Source organism: Agelaius tricolor, unplaced genomic scaffold (assembly GCF_023055355.1).
Source record: "Agelaius tricolor isolate 1412-34295 unplaced genomic scaffold, bAgeTri1.0.p SCAF_9, whole genome shotgun sequence".
NCBI lineage: Eukaryota > Metazoa > Chordata > Aves > Passeriformes > Icteridae > Agelaius > Agelaius tricolor.
This window is the reverse complement of record NW_027269269.1, coordinates 15,723,661-15,744,114: the sequence shown is the minus strand read 5'-3', so window position 1 is coordinate 15,744,114 and position 20,454 is coordinate 15,723,661. Positions and strand designations below refer to the sequence as shown.

Genomic DNA, 20,454 nt, shown 5'->3' with positions numbered 1-20,454 from the left:
ACATTTCCCCCCAGTTAAAAAATTCTTTACACAGTTAGTATGGTATATAACAGCCTCTGTGTGTAAATGTGAATCAGGCTAAAGTTAATGCAAGTTTTGTTATCACTGTCTTTCTTCCTCCTTTCTTTCCACATGCATTTAAGAAGTTGAGATAAATAGGTTTCATTTGACTTCAGACAAATACATCTAGAAAATAAATTAATTTTCTGAAAACTCATGATTCAAACAATCCTTCCTTCACACATTTATATACAGCCAAAAGACACTTTTTTTTTCACAGTTGTTTTGATACTATTTTTAAAGACCAATCTTGTGAATGTTGAGCAACACAATTTTTCATCTGAAGCCCGACGGCTGCCCTGTGGAAACCTCTGCTTTCCACGTATACACATCTAAGATTTCTGCTAACATCCCAGTGGTGTGCTTGACTGCCAGATTCAGTCTTAGGTTTTCAGATCTTGAAACAGCTGGTAGATGTTTGTGCTTTCAGGGGAGTGGCAAAACTTGTGGCCTGCAGGTGCAAGAACATCGCACCAAGGACAAAAGTAGCTGCTCGAAACACTCAGTGAGATCCCTTGTTGCATGCACCACCTCCAAGGAAAACTTGCTTTTCCTCATACTCAGCATGTCTTAGAAATCCCATCTGACTTTGAAAAATGCTCCTTTACCCTCCCCACTTCTCTTTTTTTTTCCCAATTCCACAGGTCTTTGTGATTCTAAAATGTTACAGGCCATGAAATAGAAGTCAATTTTTGTGGCCCACCTCTCAGCACACAAAACTCCTTTAAAAGGAGAAAAAATATGCACAAAAAGTTGTGCTGCTTATTTCTCTAAGTTTTCTTTTACCTGGTGATTTTTAATAATGAAGCTATGGTTTCTGTTGCCTATAGCAAAATATCAAGTATTACCATGAAAAATATATAATTGTGGTCTTGAATTGTTTCTTTAGGCTTTAAATACAGTTTCTTAGAGACCTTTTCCTACAATTTTATTTTAAGTAAACTGCAACCCACCCATGTTCCCTTTGCTAGTAATGTCCTTGTTCTTATTCCAAATTACAGTGTAGTGCCCATGATTATATCCCCAGGAAGACTCCTGTCAAATGCAAGTGTAAATAGAACTTGGAGAAATGGAGATGCATTGATTGGAACTTAAAACACCAGCTTCCCTTTGTGTGCAGATGGCAATGGATTTTTCTTTTTAATATCCCTTTGCCAGTTCCCTGTTGGATGAACCACAGAGTTGTGTAGTGGGTGGACTTAGGTTTGCAGGCAAAGATGCTCTTCTGTTGTGTTTACTGGTGTAGACAGGCCTAAAATTTCAATAACTTTTCAATGTAGTAGCTTCTTTTGGTTTTATTGATTTCTTTTACCTCCTTAAAAAGAGTCTGACTACATTCCTGTTTTTAACCACTTGCTTCGGATCCTGTGCATGGCATTAGGGTTTTGACTGCTAGAGGCCTTATTTCTCTCCTCCCATGAGCTTGAGTGGAGAATTTTCTGTGAATAAGCTTTAATGTATGATTTGGAGACGTAGTTTCAAATCCGTGTATTGCTGTAGATTTTTTTGATAATAACAATTGCAGTAACTTGAAATGTAAAGCTAACCTAGTAGTGCCTGGGATATGGCTGTAGGCACTTAATGGCACTTTCTAGGGGCTGCAGCTTTGGACTTTTAATTTGCTGAGCATTAGCAAGATTTTTCAGCCTACAGGAGATACTGGAAAATAGCTTGTTATCCAGAGATAATGAGGAGAACTGAAGGATGTAAGAGAACAATGAGGTCTCATAGTAGTCTTATTTTGTTTCCTCTAAAAGCTTTAGTTTTAAATGGAAGGGTTCAGTTTTTGTTTCATATTTTGGAATTTGCTTAGCTTAAGGGATAAATAAAGTTAAAATATAGAAAACAGAGCGATAAAGTTCTGGAAAGTAACTGCTCCATACATGTTCCTATGTTTGCAAACATGATTGGTCTGTATGAGAACATGAGGAGGAAAGTGTGTAAATACTGTTGATTAGTCCAGACTGACCCCTAAGTAATACCAGTTTTTACTGGAAAACATAAAAAGAAGACCCACAATTATTGCATGTTTATAGAAATAATGTCTCTTAAAAAAAAGCATTTAATTTGGTGAGGCTGGTTCTCCTGCCTAACAATTTACTTACCATAAGAAGGATGTTTGTCCTATTGCTGCTGTTAATTGTTAGAAATCTGCCAACTGCATTCATATATTGGTGTACTGAAAAAATACCCCTGCAACAGAAATGTGCACTGGGATTATAGGTGTGGATTTAAACCTGTCATGGATATAAAGTAAAAAAATAAGTAGATCCTGTTTACGTTATTTTATTTAAAGAAATTTGGTTACAAAATCATCACTGTATGCTGTTGTAATTTGCAATGTCACTACCAGACTGATAAGGGAACTTTAACTGCAAAGTGAAATATTTTTCTGTATGAATAAAGTTAGTGCATTTAGTCATTATGATCCCACTCAGCTAATAGGAATCTTTTGAATAAACCACATGTTCTGTGCTTTAAGTTCTGTAATAACAGTATTTTTCTTCATTATAGAGCACCCTTCAAATGTCTTTGTGAAACCATTTTTTCTATGGCAGTGTAGTCTTCCCTCTGCCTAAGAAATTATAAAGTATCAAGAAAGACAGAAATATTACATCTGACCTTCTCAATGACTTTTAATTTCATTTTCACTAAGATAAATATATTAATACTCCTTTAAAGCCTTTTCTGTGTTGTTTAATACTGATGTCCATACAGGTGTCATAGATGCATATGTCATACAGCTTGCACTGAGACTGACAATTTTATTAAAATTTTAAGATATTTTCATAAATATTTGTGTGCATGTACACAAATACAACTAAAGGTTTACAACTAACAAGAGTTCTGTTGTAAACCTTTTCTGTATGTCAGAGCCCTAGTATTTCTGTAAAGACAGAGACTCTTATTCCTCTGGGTTTGACAACATTATGCACACTGATGATGGAGCTCTCTGACCATGTGTGTTTCCATCAATGGTATTTTTTTATATTATCTCCCCACCTCATACTTATGGCAAAAGCATTTTCAGTATTGCTAATTTAATTTCCTTTTGATCCTGTGTCAACATAGATTGATGTCATATTTCAATCCTACAACCCCTGGCTTTCCTCTTGCTCTGCTATTATATATGTTGGTATTCCCAAGAGCTGCAAATTCCTCCATCTACTCACCAAATCATGCATTGTTTATGAAGGATCATATAGAAGAAAAAGTACTTGAGTGTGATTTTTTTTTTTCTATTTCTGAACTCTCCTTGGCCATTTATGTGTTTGTGAACTTTGTGGATTATTTTGCTGTCTGATCTTCAACCCCAGCTCTTCAGGTAGTCTATACCGCTGATGCAGAACTTAAAAATGGTCAAACCTCACTCCCTGTTTTATCTGGGGTATGGAAAAGGAGTCTCCCATTCCCCCTCCCTGTCTAGGTCTGCTTCTCCCTGGTGATCTTTGCATCTCTTAGAGACATTTCAGGTGCTGCTGCAGGGCTGGAGCAGGGCTGAAAGCGGCGTAACTCATCTGTGGGGGTTGTTAAGAGGGCTGGGAGCACAGGAAACCTCCCTCCATTAGCAGTGATCATTCATTCAAACCATGCTGATGGCAAACGGGAATACTGAGTGGTCCCAGCACTGTCTGGGGATTTTTTTAACAAGCCCTAAGAAATGAAGAACATAATTTCCGCAGGAGCAGAAAGTTCAGCCTTCGGTGGCTTCTGCATATCCGGAGGAAAAGATCTGCCATCAATATTCAGCTTGGCACTTCTGTTATTAGGTCTCAGCTAAAACAGCCATTTATAAGGGAGAGGGAATGGGATTCACTGCATATTTTATGTTACTGAAATTAATGGGCTCTATGATGGCTTTGCAAAGCATCCCACACAAAGGAATAAGTGCAAACCCTTGGCTATTAAGCCTGTGCATCTCACCTTAGACTTGTCAAATTTTGTGAAGCACATTTCACTGGAAGTGTTAAGGCAAAAGAGAAAGAGTGATTCTTAAGATTTTAATGTGTGTGCAGAATTTCTCCACTTAATGAATTGCAGGTGGCTTAACTAACTTAGAAATAATTTAGCCTCTCTTAGAAGTTCTTTTGAAACTTGGAAATATAAGGGATTGCATAAGATATCAGAGAGAGTTTCAATAAACACTGTAATAAGCAATTGCACTTTTAGAATATCTATTAATTCCCTCAACCCCCAGGGAAACGTGAGATTTAACATCATCTCTGAACTCCTTGTTTTTATTTTGTTTTGCTTTATTTACAATTTTTTCCTTGAGACTTAAATTTCAGATTAGGAATGTCTAAAGATAGAAAAAATTTAATTTCCTAGACTGTATGCCTTTATATTTGCCTGCTTTTTTATAAAGCTCTAATAAATTGCATTGTTATCCCTCCTTGAACTGCAGCTCTAATGAATAGTATTCATCTCTTTTAAGCCTTCTTTTTCTATCATTTTAATATACAGTAGTCTAAAATAAGTCCTTTACAGGGATTTTAGGTGAAAATATTTATAAAGCAAGCTCTTTTTTGAGGACAGGAAGTAAACAGAAAATCAAATTTATGTAAATATATATATAATGTTGGCAGCCTATGTGATTTTATGTAACTCTAAGGTAGTTAAAATTACCAGATAAAGTCTTTTTCCTTTTGGAAATTATTCATAGGAATATCCCCATCTCAATTAACTGTCTTCAAAATATTTAAAAATCATACTTGCAAGCAAATTAATGTATTTCAAATCCTCATTTGAATTTTGTTTTGAATTATGTGTATCTTAATATTTTAAAAACTGGCACTCCATTTAAAGTAAAGCAATTGAATGACATGTTGAATTCCCGTAGTTTGTTTTTTCAAGGAAATTCTTCTTTTAATTTATTTTGAAATCAGCTTAATCAGTTATTGAAATAGTAGTATTTAATGTGGCGCCCCTGTGGGTAGTGGTATAAATAAATGCAGATATTAGCATTTATTCCACTTGGGATATCTTTTGTTTTTTATCCTTTTCATGCTCTTTTGGGACTTTTCTGCATACACTTTCTTTCTGATAACAAATAATATATATTCTACATTCTACTAATGAGAACCAAATACTGATTTCTGATATGTCCTAGTAAAAAGCAGCAAACATACAAAAATAAACAAGTACATGACAGAAATGTCAGCTATAGAGTCACTTTAGGAGTTCATAGTTTGAAGGAAATGGCTACCCTCTTTTTTTTTGGTATATATTTAAATAAATTCAAAGAAGAAACATGGCAATGGCACCATTTACAATTTCAGATTTATAGCATACAGAAAAGAGGCTCCAGTTTTTTGTGTAGAACTGCAAATATGTGCCATTTATAGTCTGTTCCAAGTCAGTGCTCTTTATATAAATGTACTACTGAAAATCTGAAGCATTCTAAAGCTGGCACAAGGAACAGAATGGGTCCAGAATACCTGAGTAGCCACTTATGCATCTGAGGCTACTAGTTGAAGCGCACGTGCTCAAATTATTTTTTCAGGCAGGTCAACTCTGAGAGCATGCAGGGAGTTGTCAGAAGGGATGCAAGGGTGTTGGGAAATGCAGACATCTGACTGCTTTCTAGGTGAGAGCCAAACACTTGTGAATGAGCTACAGTGATGTGAGAAAATTAGTGAGGTGGGAGGGACTCGAGAATTGCTGATTTTCATGTGGTTAGCATAATAACTGAACACTTGGAAATTTTGGTACAATGATAGAATAAGCTTCACTTTGAAAACATTGGCTCCAACAAAGTACTTCAGAAGCTTTAAGAATAGACTTTGTCCTGTTAACGTAATGTATTTCACAGTCTTTTTCATCAAGTTTAAGACATAAATTTTTACAGAATTGCTTTGTAAATACAGTGTAATAAGAAACAAAGGAAACATTTTCACAGTGGTTCCATGACACTTACTAGTCAGAAAGGTCAAGATGACAAAGTATTAAGACCCTATACTCCTAGCTATTTCACTATTCTAATAGTATTTTTTTAAAAAAGAGGACAGTCAGTTCAAAGGTGAGATATCATCCTGCATTTGTTCAGACAGCTAATGTGCATCTTAGAACTTTAGTTAATCACTTGTAAAAGAAAGGCTTCAAAACATTTTCTGCTGAAACATGTAAGCATTACTTGGGTAATTAGAAAAGCTAATAAGGACATAATTTAATAAGCTAATAAAGCTGAAAAATATGTCTGAGAACATGGATCCATGGGGCCAAAATATAACTGGTAATTGGGTTCTGCTTTCAAGACTACAGATGCAATCATAGAATGGCTTGTATTGAAAGGGATCATCATGATTATTCAGCACATGAAATTTGTACAAGGATGTTGAAGAATTTTTTAAATATATTTTTGTTTCCAAGAAAATGTTTGCAAAATAATCATAGAATGGTGAAATTATAAAATCATAGAATGATTGGGTTGGAAGTGACATTGAAGATCTTCTTGTTCCAATCCCCCTGCCATGGGCAGAGACATCTTGCACTAGACCAGGGTACTCAGAGCCCCGTCCAATTTGGCTTTGAGCACTTCCAAAGATGGGACATCCACAGCTTCCCTGGGCAACTCTCAACCTTCACAGATCAGAATTTCTTCCCAGGATGTAATCTAAACGTCTAATCTAGTTGTATGTTCACAAGTTGTGGCAATTCCCACACAGGCAGTTTTCACTTTGGTTTAGTCAGGTAGTGTTTAGGACAAAGTCACTACACCAAAAACTAAACACACGCCTCCCAGGGGACAGCACACATCCACTGTTGAGCTCAAAGTCTGATGGCCAGAGAAGCTTTTGAGTGAGGTTCATCAGTGCCAGTATCTCAGCTTTTGTGTAGCTGAAGCTCTGTTCAGGGGCAGCCCACCGCTTCCGGAGCAGCAGCGATGAGATGAATCACTCAAAATGGTACATTTTCTTTGCTGTGGATAGGCATTCACACAACTGTGATTAATGTTGCCAGAACTTTGCTCATGCAGAGATGTTTTATAAATAGTAAAATGTGTTTTTCCCACTCTATACATGATAGTTTATGTGAATAATGGTTTATATATATAGCGCTGACTTTTAGATCTGTGATCCAACTGCAACAAAGGTCAACAACAAGTGAAAGTCATGCTTGCTTTCTCATTGTCAATATAAAAATGAACTGTAGCTCTCAGTTTTGTTCCCAGGAAGCTTTTCTCTTCCTCAGCAGAAAATCACAGCTCCAGACTCAACAAATTCTTTTCCTTGTTGGTATTATCAGTTGAGTAGCAGAGGATTGACAGAAAATGCAGAGTAACTTGTCTTTTCTCATAGAGGTGGTTTATGTAGAGAAAATGATGCAATTTTTACAGGAAAACTTCTGTTTTGGGGAGTTTAGATTGTTACTTCATCAGAAAACAAACAGCAATATCGGTCTTTGGTGATCCATTTAGAACTCAGCCAAGCACTAAAAAAGATGGAAAATGAATAATATCTTTAAATAGGCGATATTTCCAGATGAATGTTGCAGATTTGGCCCACTGCACATATAAAGTTCTGGAAAGTATTTATTTATATAGTCAATCAATCCATTTGTTGGATCAGGACTTAAAAAAACCTTCTCTGCCTAATAATAAAACTGCTGTGTCTAGACCAAGCTATTTGCTTGGGATTGTCTGAGCTTTGTTTTGGGTATCATTTTAAGATAATGTCTTTCATTTCAAAGTTAAGAGTGCCTCATGATTGCCTTATGATCTGGGATGAATCTAATTTTAACCTGGTTGGGTTTTACGTTGTCCTGATTTTCTAATAATTAAGAACACAGAAAAAGTACCATGACATTGTTATTCAACTGACAGTCATTTATCCAGCCTTTCTAAAAGCTAGTTGTTAGGACCAAAGGAATTTAGATGTTATTTTCTTTGTTATTTTATACAAGAAATTTACTTTTTTTCAGCTGAAAACATAAAGAAATTTTTTAAAAGTTTTTACATTATCTAGACTTTTTCAAATAGGATTTTTTTATTCAGCACAGGAGGGATTTAACCTTTTAATTAAGCTAGCATTATCACAAAGAGGGATGGCTTTGAACATTGATAAGGTCAGTCTGCCAGAAAGAATTTTTTTTATTTCCTGAGAGAACATTACTAATTTCTAAAGTATTCAACCTTCTCCTTTGCCTTCCCCTGCTCTTTGCAACTGCAAACCCACCAAAAACAATCAAGAAAGGTGCAAAATACTGTAGAATTCAGCACAAAGGTAGATAGAGACAATGTTGACATGCAACAGTTGTATCCAACAGAAAAGTCAGGTGATAACTTTTAAAGCGATGAAGTTTGAGGTTCTCCAGGTTAAGACATGTAGAATTTTGATTTTCATGGACTGGTAGTACATTTCCATCTAAATCATTGTCTGATGCCCAGAGAGTCTTCTATGCCACATATTATAAATTCATACTTTTATAGCATTTTTCAGCTCTAAAGAACATTTTAGACATTACTAACTCTGCCAAATATACACCATAACATGACACAAAACAAGTGTCTGATCACTTTCTGCAACTACCATAAAGGAGGTTGCAGTGAGCTGTGGATCAGTCTCTTCTCCCCAGTAACAAGTGACAAGACTGGAGGAAATAGCCTCAAGGTGCTCCAGGAGATGCTTAGATCAGATACTAGGAAAATATCCTTCACAGAAAGGCTGTGGTCACACACTGGAAAAAGGCTACAAGTGAAGTGTTGGAATTGCCATCCCTGGGAGTGTTCAAAGGCATCTGAATGTGACAGCTGGGGATATGGTTTAGGGGTAGACTTGGCAGTTCTGGGTTAGTGGTTGGGCTTTATAATCACAGAGGTCTTTCACAACCTTAATGATTCTATGATTGAGGTGTGTACTCTGGTCTGTGTTTGCAGACACTAAGAGCCCAGTTGGCTTCTTTAAGATATGCATGCTCAAATCACATAAAAATAAAAAGTATGCCTATTCTTTCAACATGACTATGGAAGGAGATCCCTAAATAACAATAGCCCCAACAGAGAATCGCTGTCTTCATCCATCAGGAAAAGTGCTGGTTGGTTCCCACACTTCAGCTCTAATGTGAAAAATGCTTCCATATCCAAGTAAGACAAAGGCAAATTGTAGATGCCAAGGTCTAAAAGCAGTTCTACAAATAGGGGAAATCTGTGCACATATCCCTTGCTTTCCTGAAATTCTGCTTTGCTACCTGGAGTTCTATTCTCCATGACCCACTCACTGCTTTGGTTCAGGCTTAGCCTTATGGGACTTGAAAAACAAAGGAAGCTTGCTTGGTTCTTCAGAAAAGGCAGGTGTTAGTTTATTTTTAAATGGAATAAATAAAGGTGATGATAGGATGTTCCCTCCTAATTTCAGGTAAAGTATGGCCCAATGAGTGGTAAATTGATCAGAGGAAGTAAACCCAAGCAATCTTCCCATAACATTGAGCTTAGTGTACCTGCAGGCTGCGCAGTTTAATGGGGTACTCTCTTCCTGCCCTGCCCCTGACCTGGTGGAGTTTTATCCAGATGTGTCACCATCAGATCATTGAGCTGAAGGAGCTTCCCCTGGAACCACAAACTCCCTAATCAGGAACTAGGTTCCTGTGGAGAGAAGAAATATGGAAATATGGGTTTTTGCAATAGCCTCAGTAAAGCAAATATTCCCTTGTTAATGCAACGTCTTGATGTTTCTCTGTGTACTGATTTCTGTTTACAATGACAGCTATTTTGCCTGCTTGTGTAGTAACCAGGGCTTATTAAAGTATCTGAAAATGTAGATTATTTTATCACAATTATGCCGTATTGAAAGGCTGTGGAAAGATTAAGATGCAAAAGCCCATAGCTGTTTTTTCAGTAAGTGCCTGCTATTGAAATGTTTAACTCAACCCTTGTAAGTGTCAAGCACATGCAAATGCACCTGACACAGATGTTTTTTGCTGGCCTATTGAACATCTAGTTAAAATGGACTAAATCCATCTTTCTGTTGGTAAAAATTCATAGCTTTTCAAAGAGGGAACTGATAAGAATACTTGAGACTAGTAATAACTTGTTCAGCTCCAACATAAATTGCTTTGTAGAAAAAGAATTTTTTCTTCAGAGATAATGGTCTAGGTTCATCAGGGTGACAACAGTGAGATTGTCAAGTTTATGTACATAAAGTATTTGTATTTTTATTTAAGAAGATAGTTTTCCACAAATACTGAAAAATACTTATGTCTATACCTTCTTCACACTAGAAAAAGCAGGAATGCTATTAAAATTTATGAGGTATTTTTATGTGTGTATAAAAAACAGTTCTTTGTGTTCAAAGAACTGTTAAAGGATGGCAGGGAGATAAAGTTAACCACTCAGATTTAGGAATTGCAAGAATTGATGCAAGAATTGAGATGCTCTAAGCAATTTTATTGCAGGTCCTCTGTGGCCATATATTGTAATGTAGTATTACAATATGCATCAACTCTATTACATTTTTAATTACACAGTTACTTTTGTTTTCATGGGCTTTCTGCTTCTTTCAGTATGTGGAGTGGTACTTCATATGGCATTTTACATTCAACATATGTCTTCATGCATTATTTAATGCAAGCAGTTCCAGCTGCTCCATTATTAATTTTTTCATTGGTTTTCCTGTTATACTGAGGGGACCTTATGGAAGTACCTGAAGGGAGGGTGTCAAGACAAGAGAGCCAGGCTCTGCTGACTAGTGCCAAGCAATGGGACAAGAGGCAGCAGGCAGAAATAAGGAAAAACTTCTTTAGTGTGCAGGTGACTGAGGGCACAGGATACCATGGTATTTCTCCTGTAAAAAGCCCAGCCCTCACTGATTTCAGCCAAAGTTGCTGATGCTCAGCACTTCTGCAAAAACTGGCCATCTGTGGCTTGCAGGGCATTTTAAAGTGAGGAATGTCTCAGTTCTACAGCTGTGGAAAGTTATGTCTTGTGAAAAGCCTAGCAATGAGTGAGATTTCTGTGGTAAAAGCAAGAATAGAAGCAGTTATCTACAATAGCATTCACCTGTCTTAGCTTGAGAGCATAATTTTGCCTCATAGAGCCTTCCAGCAGAATCCCCCTGTTTCTGTGAAAAATGATACTGGAATCCTACAGACACATAATTCCTGTGTGAAGCCAGGGAAGAAGGTTTCAGCTGCAGCACACAAAGGGCCTGTTGTGTCACGTGTTGCTGGACTAAATTGAAATATATATCTTTGGTACAGAAAACACAAGAGGGGGAAGCCGTTAGTTCTGTGGTTTTTTTTATTGTTTCTCTTTTATCCTTTGTTTCAGGTGATGCTAATACATTATTTATTTATTACAGTCCATGGTTACTTTGAACTCTTCTGATATAAACCTCGGGTGTCAGTTTTGCCAGGCTGCTTTCCCACCGCAGGCTTATTGGAAGGGAAACTGAGACATGGCAACTCACAGCATTTCCCAGCTCTGCCTCTCCAAATGCTCAGCTGTAACCTCAGCACAGTCCCCTCCCATGGGAGAAGCTGCTCTTTGGGGTAGGCAAGGGGTGGAAAAGGAGAATTTGTGAGGCTCGGTGCCTCTATGCTGGGGAACTGCAGCAGCAGAATTAGAAGGAGCCGATGGGGATGTAGATCTAGGGCTGCATGGGGAGCTGCAGGGGAAAACAATGGAACTGCAGAGACATGCAGGCTCCTACAGCAATTTGGGGAACATGGACATACCAGAAAAAAAAATGCTTTGAGTGGATTTGTTGAAGACTATAAAAAGGAGTAAGTGAGTGATGTTATTGCAGGACAGAGGGCTAGAGAAGTGGCTACTGCCTGATGCTGATAAATGGTACAGTTTCACCCACATCTTTCCTTTTTTCCCCTTAGATAAAGTCAGTATTAGCTGGATTTTCTTTTTTTCTTGTTACTGGTTTTTGTACTCTGCAGCCACTTTCACCATTTAATCCAAGCAAAGCCACCCTCTTAGGATGTCTTTTTGTATATTGGCACTTCAAGTTAAAAATCTATTTTAAATTATTGGATAGCAAGTAGCAGCCTCCAGAGGGCTAAACTGATGCTGTTAACAGGTCCAAAATGTGATGCAGCATATGGAGCTGAATACCTCATGGTACAGATTTGCATGCAGGCGGTTTTAATTAGGATTTAGAATTCCTGGAGGAATGCAGCATTCTGGGCTAGTCTCAATCTTGTCAATACATAGTGGTTTTGTTCATTCTAAAGCTCACAAAAACTGATAGATTCCTACTTGCTTGTAATTTTTTCATACTTCTGTGAACTGTTTGAACTTTTTTCCATGTGCCAGCTTGATGTATGATAACTGCTTCTTTATGCTTACTATAAAAGGTTGCTGTCTTTTTTTCTCTTTTTTAAAAATAATTTTATATCAAGTCAGTTCAAAATAATAATAGTTTGAAGTTTTATGACATTGTATAAATACTTATTTTTTCCCTGCAACATATCATAGTTCAATGTGAGATTATGCTTTAACTCGATGGTTACTGTGCCATCTTGTGAGGAAAAGGTGCAACTACCTCCAGCTGATCAAATGAAGAGGTACTTAGCTAATGCCCATCTCACTTCTTTTTCATCATGAAAAATAAAATCTTTTAGGGTTTCAAGAAAAAATATTATGAGAATGCTGTAAAAAATATTTGTTCCACTGCATTATACTTGCCTTTTTTTTTTTTAACTAAGCATATACTCCCTGCTATGGGCAAAAACCTGGTGCTTTCAGTAAACTGAGATAAGAAATTATACTTTTTTTTCTCCTTCTTAAAAAAAAAAAAAAATTAACTTCTGGTTGTACTAAATGGAAAATACATGCAAATTCTCAGTATTCAGCACTGATAATGTTCTTTCTGTGAACTAATTTGGCTCTTAGAGGAAACCTTTTGTCTTCTAAAATTCGCTATGTGTTTCTCAGAGATAGCACACTGTAAATTACCCAAAGTACTGCTAGCTATTACACTGAGACAGACAAAAGCCCAAGTCCTGACTTTAGAAAGACTGCTTTACCCTAGAACATTTATGAGGAAAAAAACAGACCAAAACATTAAAAAGAAATTACAATGGCATCAGCAAACCTACAACTTTATGTTTAAATAATAATAATTATCATTGCTATTAAAGTCAGTGTAAGTGCACTAGATCTTGGACTAAAAGAGCAGACTGGAAAAATCCCCTAAGTTCTACTACTGCTTAATGAACCGATTCTCTCAGTGACCTTGAACAAGTTGCTGCATTTCTGTGCCTAATTTTACCCACCTTTAGATGATGCACATCAACAGGATGTTATTAGTCTTGACTGCCACTTGTAAAGCTCTTGGGCTTCTTGGATGGAAGGTATTGCTGTGATATAGTGAAAAGCTTGTTGGAAATCTACTTGATAAGCAAAAGAGCAAGTCATTCACAATAAGTATAATTATTCAATGATTTAAGCTTCCTAATCTACTTCCACAGTCTTGGCAAGCAGATTGTGATTTCTTCCATTTTATATAATGAGAAGAGTATTTTTTTCTCTTTTTACTCTATAGATTGATTGCAAATATTCAGGATTCAAGCTGTGTTGCTCATTTGCAATCAGTTGGATGAGTAATATTATTTCTGCTCATGATTGGATGAATGCCCAATGATTTGTGTGTACAAATTGTGAAGTTTGTTTTCCAAAGATGCTCATTGGTATGACATTGAAATTTGCTGCCTTTGGAGAGCAGTAACAGTAAAATTCAACATACTGAAGACCAAAGAAAATACTAAGCACCAAAGTAGGACAAGGTGACATTAACACTTTTTTGGTGGGATTTTGCTGATTCCTCATTTGTCTAAATGGACCAAGTCCATTATGTTTTGTTGCTGTTGTTGTTGTTGGCTGCTAATACTGAGAAAAAATCCCGGAATTCTAGAATGGTTTGAGTTGGAAGAAGCCTTATTGATTATTTACCTCCAACTCCCCTGTCATGGACAGGAATACCTTCCACTAGCCCAGGTTGCTCAGAGCCCCATCCAACCTGGCCTTGAACACTTCCAGGGATGGACCATCCAAAACCTCTCTCAGAAAATCCAGTGTGTTGAATCCTGGACCTATTCTCATGCAGAAGGTGGGTGATGCTTGCCCTGTTCAAAGATAGCTCCCATGTCCAGGTTCCAGCAGATGACCAACAATGGGGGTAACCTATGTGGGAGCTGCAAGCAGCTCAGGTGCTGGTTTGAGAGAAAAGGCAAGTGAGTGAGAAGTAAGAAGAAGGTAGTACTGGGACCCTGTTGCATACCTTGCCTATTTCCAGATGGCAGTGGGACAACTGGATCTATAGGAGGTCATTGTTTCATGTGGGAAATTTTCTACAGAAATTCCTTTCCCTGTGGGTCTCGCTGTTAAATGGGTTATACGAAGAATCATAGCTTGTAAGGTGCAGAAGTCTGTCCCCTCATTTAGAGGACTGTAAAACAGAAATTTTATTCAAGACTTGAAATGCTGATGTGTAACAGCTAAAACTGGTAGTATTGCTGTTGTTTCCCAAGATAGAACATAACATACTGGCCACTGGCTTTGAAGAGTTATTGGGACCGGGATTCACTCATGAATGGGTTATTATCTCATCATATGCAGTGGTATTTTTTTTCCATTATTAACATCTATAAGCTGTATCTACTATGAAGGTTTGGCTGAGTGAAAAGCAATGTAACTTTTTTTGCTTATGTGTCTCTTGACGTTTCAGGGTGTTTTGTAGTTGGTCAGGAATCTCTGTAGATCAGGATTCAGTGGCTGCTCATTTCATAGGGTGTCGTAGAGTCTGTGACCCCTCTGACATGTTTAGCTCCCTTGTTTTTCAGTCCTCCTATTGCAAGCAGCAGGAACGTGTGATGTATTGGAATGTGGCCCAGCCAAAGAGCTGTGTAGAGAACCAGGGACATGTACTTTTGAATGGCAACTCCAGCTGGGCCACATTCAGCAGCTTAGGTCAATTTGACCTGATATAAATTGAAATGTTCTATTTGCATTTTCTGCAAACTGATGGAAACAACAAAAAAGAAAAAATAAGCAACAAACTTCTGTAAAAATACCCGTTCCCTTTGGCCCAAAATTGAATGACATGTTCCAAGCTATCTTGATTCACTGTCAATTTGTCAAAGGTAGGTCATAAGAACATCTGTATTTCCATGCCAGTGCAGTCCTCTGGCTATTGTAACTTGAGAACTGCCTTTGTTGAAATTTAAGGGTTTTGACCATTACCTCCTGCTGGATTCATGTAGTCAACTTCTGTCCAGCTGACAAGAGATCTCTTTGGCAGCCTTGGAAATGCTCCTTTAGACAGTATGATGTGAGGAGCAGTGATGCTGTAATAACCTCACACTGCAGAGAGAATGGTCCCTTATAAAAAGGCCACGTTCATATTAAAAATTCACAGCGGCGCACTCCACACACCCATTATAGGTAATTACAGAGGATTTTAAATATCTGATGCTAGTTGGCAGCGTACAATACCCTGTCAGCAGCAGGCACTGATTTGTGATTTAATTATCATAAGACATCCACCTGTTCTTTTGTCAAATGAAGAGTAACATTTCCGTGCAATGATGCTTTTCCCTCCAGAAGTTTGAATTAGTCCTTAGAGAAAGGTTTCTAGGGAATGGTTTTTTTTCAAGGACACTTGCAGGACCCCATCAGACCAGGATGATGGAGATGAATGAGGCATTTCTGCAGGAGGGTCTTAATTCTGGTTTGGTATTTTCGGCCTTACCACTGGCTTTTTGCTGTGTCAAGCAGTTTTGATTCACAGCTGAAAGCATTTCAATGAAGAGATGCTGTAGGAGGAAAGATGTATGAAAATCGATGAGTTTGATGCTAAGAACATGAGGCAAACCCATAGAAGGATTGACCCAGAAATGCTCTAGGCTTATATTTTGTGAAGAAGGAGAGGCTGGGCTTGGGATAGGAAGGAGACAAAGACAAAGAGAAGAGTGGAAATCTGTTCTGTAAACTTTTCAGTTGATGGCACGTGAACATGGATATTCAACTGAAGTTATCCTGGGCATTTATTGGATAAATAGATCAATTCAAATTATAAAGCAAGTCTATCACTGGAGATCCACACAAGTGTTCTCATCTTTGGGAGCACGGGGCTCAGGGAGAATCAATTTCCTCTGGGCTTTGGCTCCTGTTTATGCAACAGCTACACTGCAGTGTGGTGATGGGGAAAGGACTTACTGATGGTCAGAGATGTTCTCTCTTTAAGGCCACATCATAAAACTGCAAAAATGATCTGGAAAGAATAACATGTTGTTTTATATATATATAAACATAAATATATGTGTGTGTGTGTGTGTGTGAATGTATGTATATTATTACATTATTAGATTGATTAATTGTATAGAATCAAAGTAAGAATATATAAGGAAATATAAAAAACATAGAATAAATCATCGACTCATAAAATGGTTTGGGTTAGAAGGGACCTTAAAGATTCAACCCCCTGCAAGGGTAGGGATGGCATCCACTAAATGAAATTGCTTAGGGCCCCATCCAACCTAGGCTTGAACATCCCTTACAAGGATGGGGCATCTACAAACTCCCTGTGGAGTTTCATCCTATCCTAATGCTTCATCTGCTTCATCACATTGAGGAAGAATTTCTTCCTAATATGTAATCTAAACCTCTTCCATTTAAAACCATTCCCCCTTATCCTGTCACTACATGCCTATATAAAAAATCCCTCCCCCTCCATTATATAAGCATCCTTAAAGTACTGAAAGGTCTCACCCTGAGACCTTTTCTAGGCTGAACAACCAGGCTCTTTCAGCCTATCTTCATAGGAGAGGTGCTCCATCCCTCTGATCCTATTCATAACCGTCTTCTGGATCTGCTGTAACACGTACAGAGGAGGGAATGTCTTTCTTGTGCTGAGGACCCCAGAGCTGGATGCAGTGCTCCAGGTGGGGTGCCACAAGATCAGAGTACAGGGTAAGAATAATTTCCCTTGACCTGCTGGCCACTCCTCTTTTGATGTAGCCCAGGATGAGGCTAGCTTTCTGGGCTGGGCATTCATTGTTGGCTAATGTCCAGCTTACCAGCTTACAAGAACCTCCAAGTCCTGTTTTGCGGTGCAGCTCTCAGTCCTTACAGTGGGAGGGACTCCACTCCTCCCACATCCACCCAGAAGATCAGGAACTTGGAAGAAGTGGGAAGCCTGTGTATATATGTGTATGGTTTTTTGTTTCTGTAAAATGTTGTCAGCAGAACCAGGACAGTGATTTTCCCCTTGTTGTCACCAATGGTGAGGCCACACTGCAAATCCTGTGTTCAGTTTTGGGCCCTTCACTACAAGAAAGACACTGAGGAGCTGGAGTGTGTCCAGAGAAGGGCAACAGAGGTGGGGAAGGGTCTGGAGCACAAGTCTGATGAGGAGTGGCTGGGAAGGTGGGGGTGTTTAGCCTGGAGAAAAGGAGGCTCAGGAGAGACCTTCTCACTCTCTACAACTGTCTGAAAGGAGCTTGTAGTGAGGTGGAGGTTGGTCTCTTTGCCAAATAACAACTGATAGGATGAGAGGAAACAATTTCATGTTATGCCAGGAGAGATTTAGATTAGACATTAGGAAAAATTTTGTCCCTGAAAGGGCTGTCAAGCATTGGAACAGTCTGCCTGGGAAGGGGTTCACTCACCATCCCTGGAGGTATTTCAAAGTCGTGTATATGTGACACTTGGGGACATAGTTTACTGGTGGATTTGGCAGTGCTGGGTTGGATGGTTGGACTCACTGATCTTAAGGATCCTTTCCAACCTGAATGGTTCTATGTTCTATGATAGAGCTTCTTATAGCTTCTGTCATTGCTGTCTGGTCTCCTTAAAAAGCAGCCACTGGACATTTCCATTTTCCCCATTCCTGAGTTAATGAGATGACTCTGGTATTCTGCTCCTATTTCTCCTCATTACGTTTTAGCAAATGACTCACTTAAAAGAGGATGTCTCAGAGTAGTTGTCTTTTTAGAGAGAGTGCTCACTCGATTAAAAAAATAATTGATTGCTTGTGGCTTAAATGATCTGTGTGCCAAGCCTTAAATGTGACATTGGCTGGAGTACTATGTATTAGACTGATGGCTACTTGCCCAAATAATATTTGGCTGGTGCCAGTCATTTCATATATTCATTATGTTCTCTGAAAAGTGAATATGTGAAGGGCTGCAGGCATATCCCGGAAAAGAAGAAGAGAATAAATCATGTCACATGTGTATTCTGAAAATAATTGGCAACTGCTGAAACATTTCCATACATAAGATTGAAGGCAGGAATACACTGGGGTGGTTTCATTAGGAGGAATGAGTAAATGAAATAACACTCCATAGCTGAGTGGTCAATGTGAAGTGGACAAGCAGCAGAGAGGTCTGCTGCTTGCAGAGGTCTGAGTTGGGATGTTCTTTTATCTGGACTTCAGACTTATTTTTCTTATATGGCCATACAAATAAATCTTAGGGTTTTATCCAATAGCCCCCTCCTCAGGACACAGCTGAGGGGATGGCACCTTTTTACACAGCATTCTGGCTGGAGAACAGATCAGATAATTTAATTTAATTTTAAGGATTATATTCCTTGTTGTTACAAGCTTCATTTGAGATCTCGGACAAGCCCCTCCTGTTGCCTCTCCATGGAGAAGAAGGGTATAAGCAAAGAACTTTACTGCAGGGGAATCTTCTGTGGGACTGTGCCTCTGTGGGAGTGTGTGTGTGCTCTCCAGCATCAGAGTACGCACTGCCAGGTGGAAAATAACTCAAGTATTTCACAGAGAAGGGCTATAGAACTCTACTTCCTACTACACAGGGATGTGAAACATGATCTGACACTACAGCTTAGCTGATCAACATCTCTTTTTCTTCATTATCAGTGTGTCATCTCAAATGTCTATTTGATGGTGAAAGTCTTGTGTATCAGTGACATATACCACAGTTCTCTTTGATACAATGGTAAAAAAGAATGACTCATTCTCTCCAGAACACACTAGGAAACCCGATGATTATTGTCTACTGTATCATAATTTTTTTTTTTATTCCACAATTATATTAAAATAGAGGAATTACCTCCTAAAAGCTTATTTGTTCTTTCTTGATGTTTTCTTCTTCTAGAAATATCGTTATCAAGATGAGGATGCTCCACATGACCATACTTTGCCTCGTTTAACCCACGAAGTGAGAGGCCCAGAGCTTGTTCATGTGTCAGAGAAGAACTTGTCTCAAATAGAGAATGTCCATGGATACGTCTTACAGTCGCACATTTCTCCTCTGAAGGTAGGATCCGTACAGCTCGTGCCTTTAATCCTCAAATACGAGAAAATGTGTACCATGAAATGCCTGGGAAACTTACTTTGCTGTACAAACAGACAAGCTGCTTTCTGAAATCTGTCATTGCAGATTGATTTTCTTGTGACGGGTCTTTAAGGCTTACTGTAATGGAACAGGTGATAGTTTAGTTGACAGAGCATTGTGTAGAGATGTAACCTTTCTGCTTTGAGTGAGGCTTTTGCTCGAGTAAAAATAATTCCTGGCAAATTAGCCTGTTTTTCTGTACATTGTGAAAGGAATAATGCGGGTTCTCAGCCTCAATATCACGGTGATTTTGAAATGGCAGACTTCCCTTCCTGATGATCCTTGTTCAGAAATTTTAAAAGAAATACTGTAAATGTAACTAGGTTTTTTCATCTCTCAGAAAGCTGTATCAAATTCACAAGTTATGTCTGAAAAGGGAGCTCATTTGCCTCTATTCATATCCTTGCTGCTCAAGCACTTGCAGTTTTCTGTGGGTTTTGATGCGATTCAGAGTGCTGCAGAGATATCTTTCTGTTAACTAAGGCAACTATTTATAAAATATAGAAGCTTTAGCTGTATGTAGGTCTGGTGTCCTCTGATATATCTTATTGGGCAAAAATGTTTCTTTTCCTGGTGAACCCATATAATAACCAAAAAGGAATCAATTCCGGAAAAGTTACATTTGTTTTAATAAGAATGCAGTGGTTGGAAAATATTCCTAGAGCTTCTCTGGTGGAAGGAGCATAGATGCAGTGATTAGTATGATGGGTTTTCTATTTTAGTTTCTACTAGGACTGGGAAGGGGAGAAAAAAGAAAAATATTCCTTACTAGGGGCGGTGATGTTCTGGGTAATAGTTTTCTTCCAGCAATTATCTAACCAGCAAACAAGGCAGATGGTCTTTGCTTCCTCTGGTGCTCAAAGCCTGTGAAATGGGCACTGCTTGTCTAGCACAGTGTTAAGAGTGTGGTTACAAGTGCAAGGAAGTGTTTATTACTAAAGATTGATGTGAGTATATCTGGTGTTCATTGAGCCTTTGTGGAATAGCCATGCAAATTAATCTTTGTCCTCTGCTCTTGTTGGTCCTGTGTTTAGTTTGTATGATGTTTGTCTTTTCAGGTTTTAGTAATTTTCTGGGTGACTTACC

General features: G+C 38.2%; 1 protein-coding gene across 23 annotated transcripts in view; it reads left to right on the top strand.

The window, feature by feature from the left end:
* The window catches only part of DLG2 (discs large MAGUK scaffold protein 2), a 982,781-nt gene that overhangs the window by 439,912 nt on the left and 522,415 nt on the right, over positions 1–20,454 (top strand). For all 23 annotated transcript variants that reach the window (XM_071432840.1, XM_071432845.1, XM_071432843.1 and 20 more), the window contains one exon: positions 19,129–19,290. In XM_071432840.1, coding sequence (XP_071288941.1) covers positions 19,129–19,290 — 162 coding nt within the window. The remainder of the gene's footprint in view (positions 1–19,128; positions 19,291–20,454) is intronic.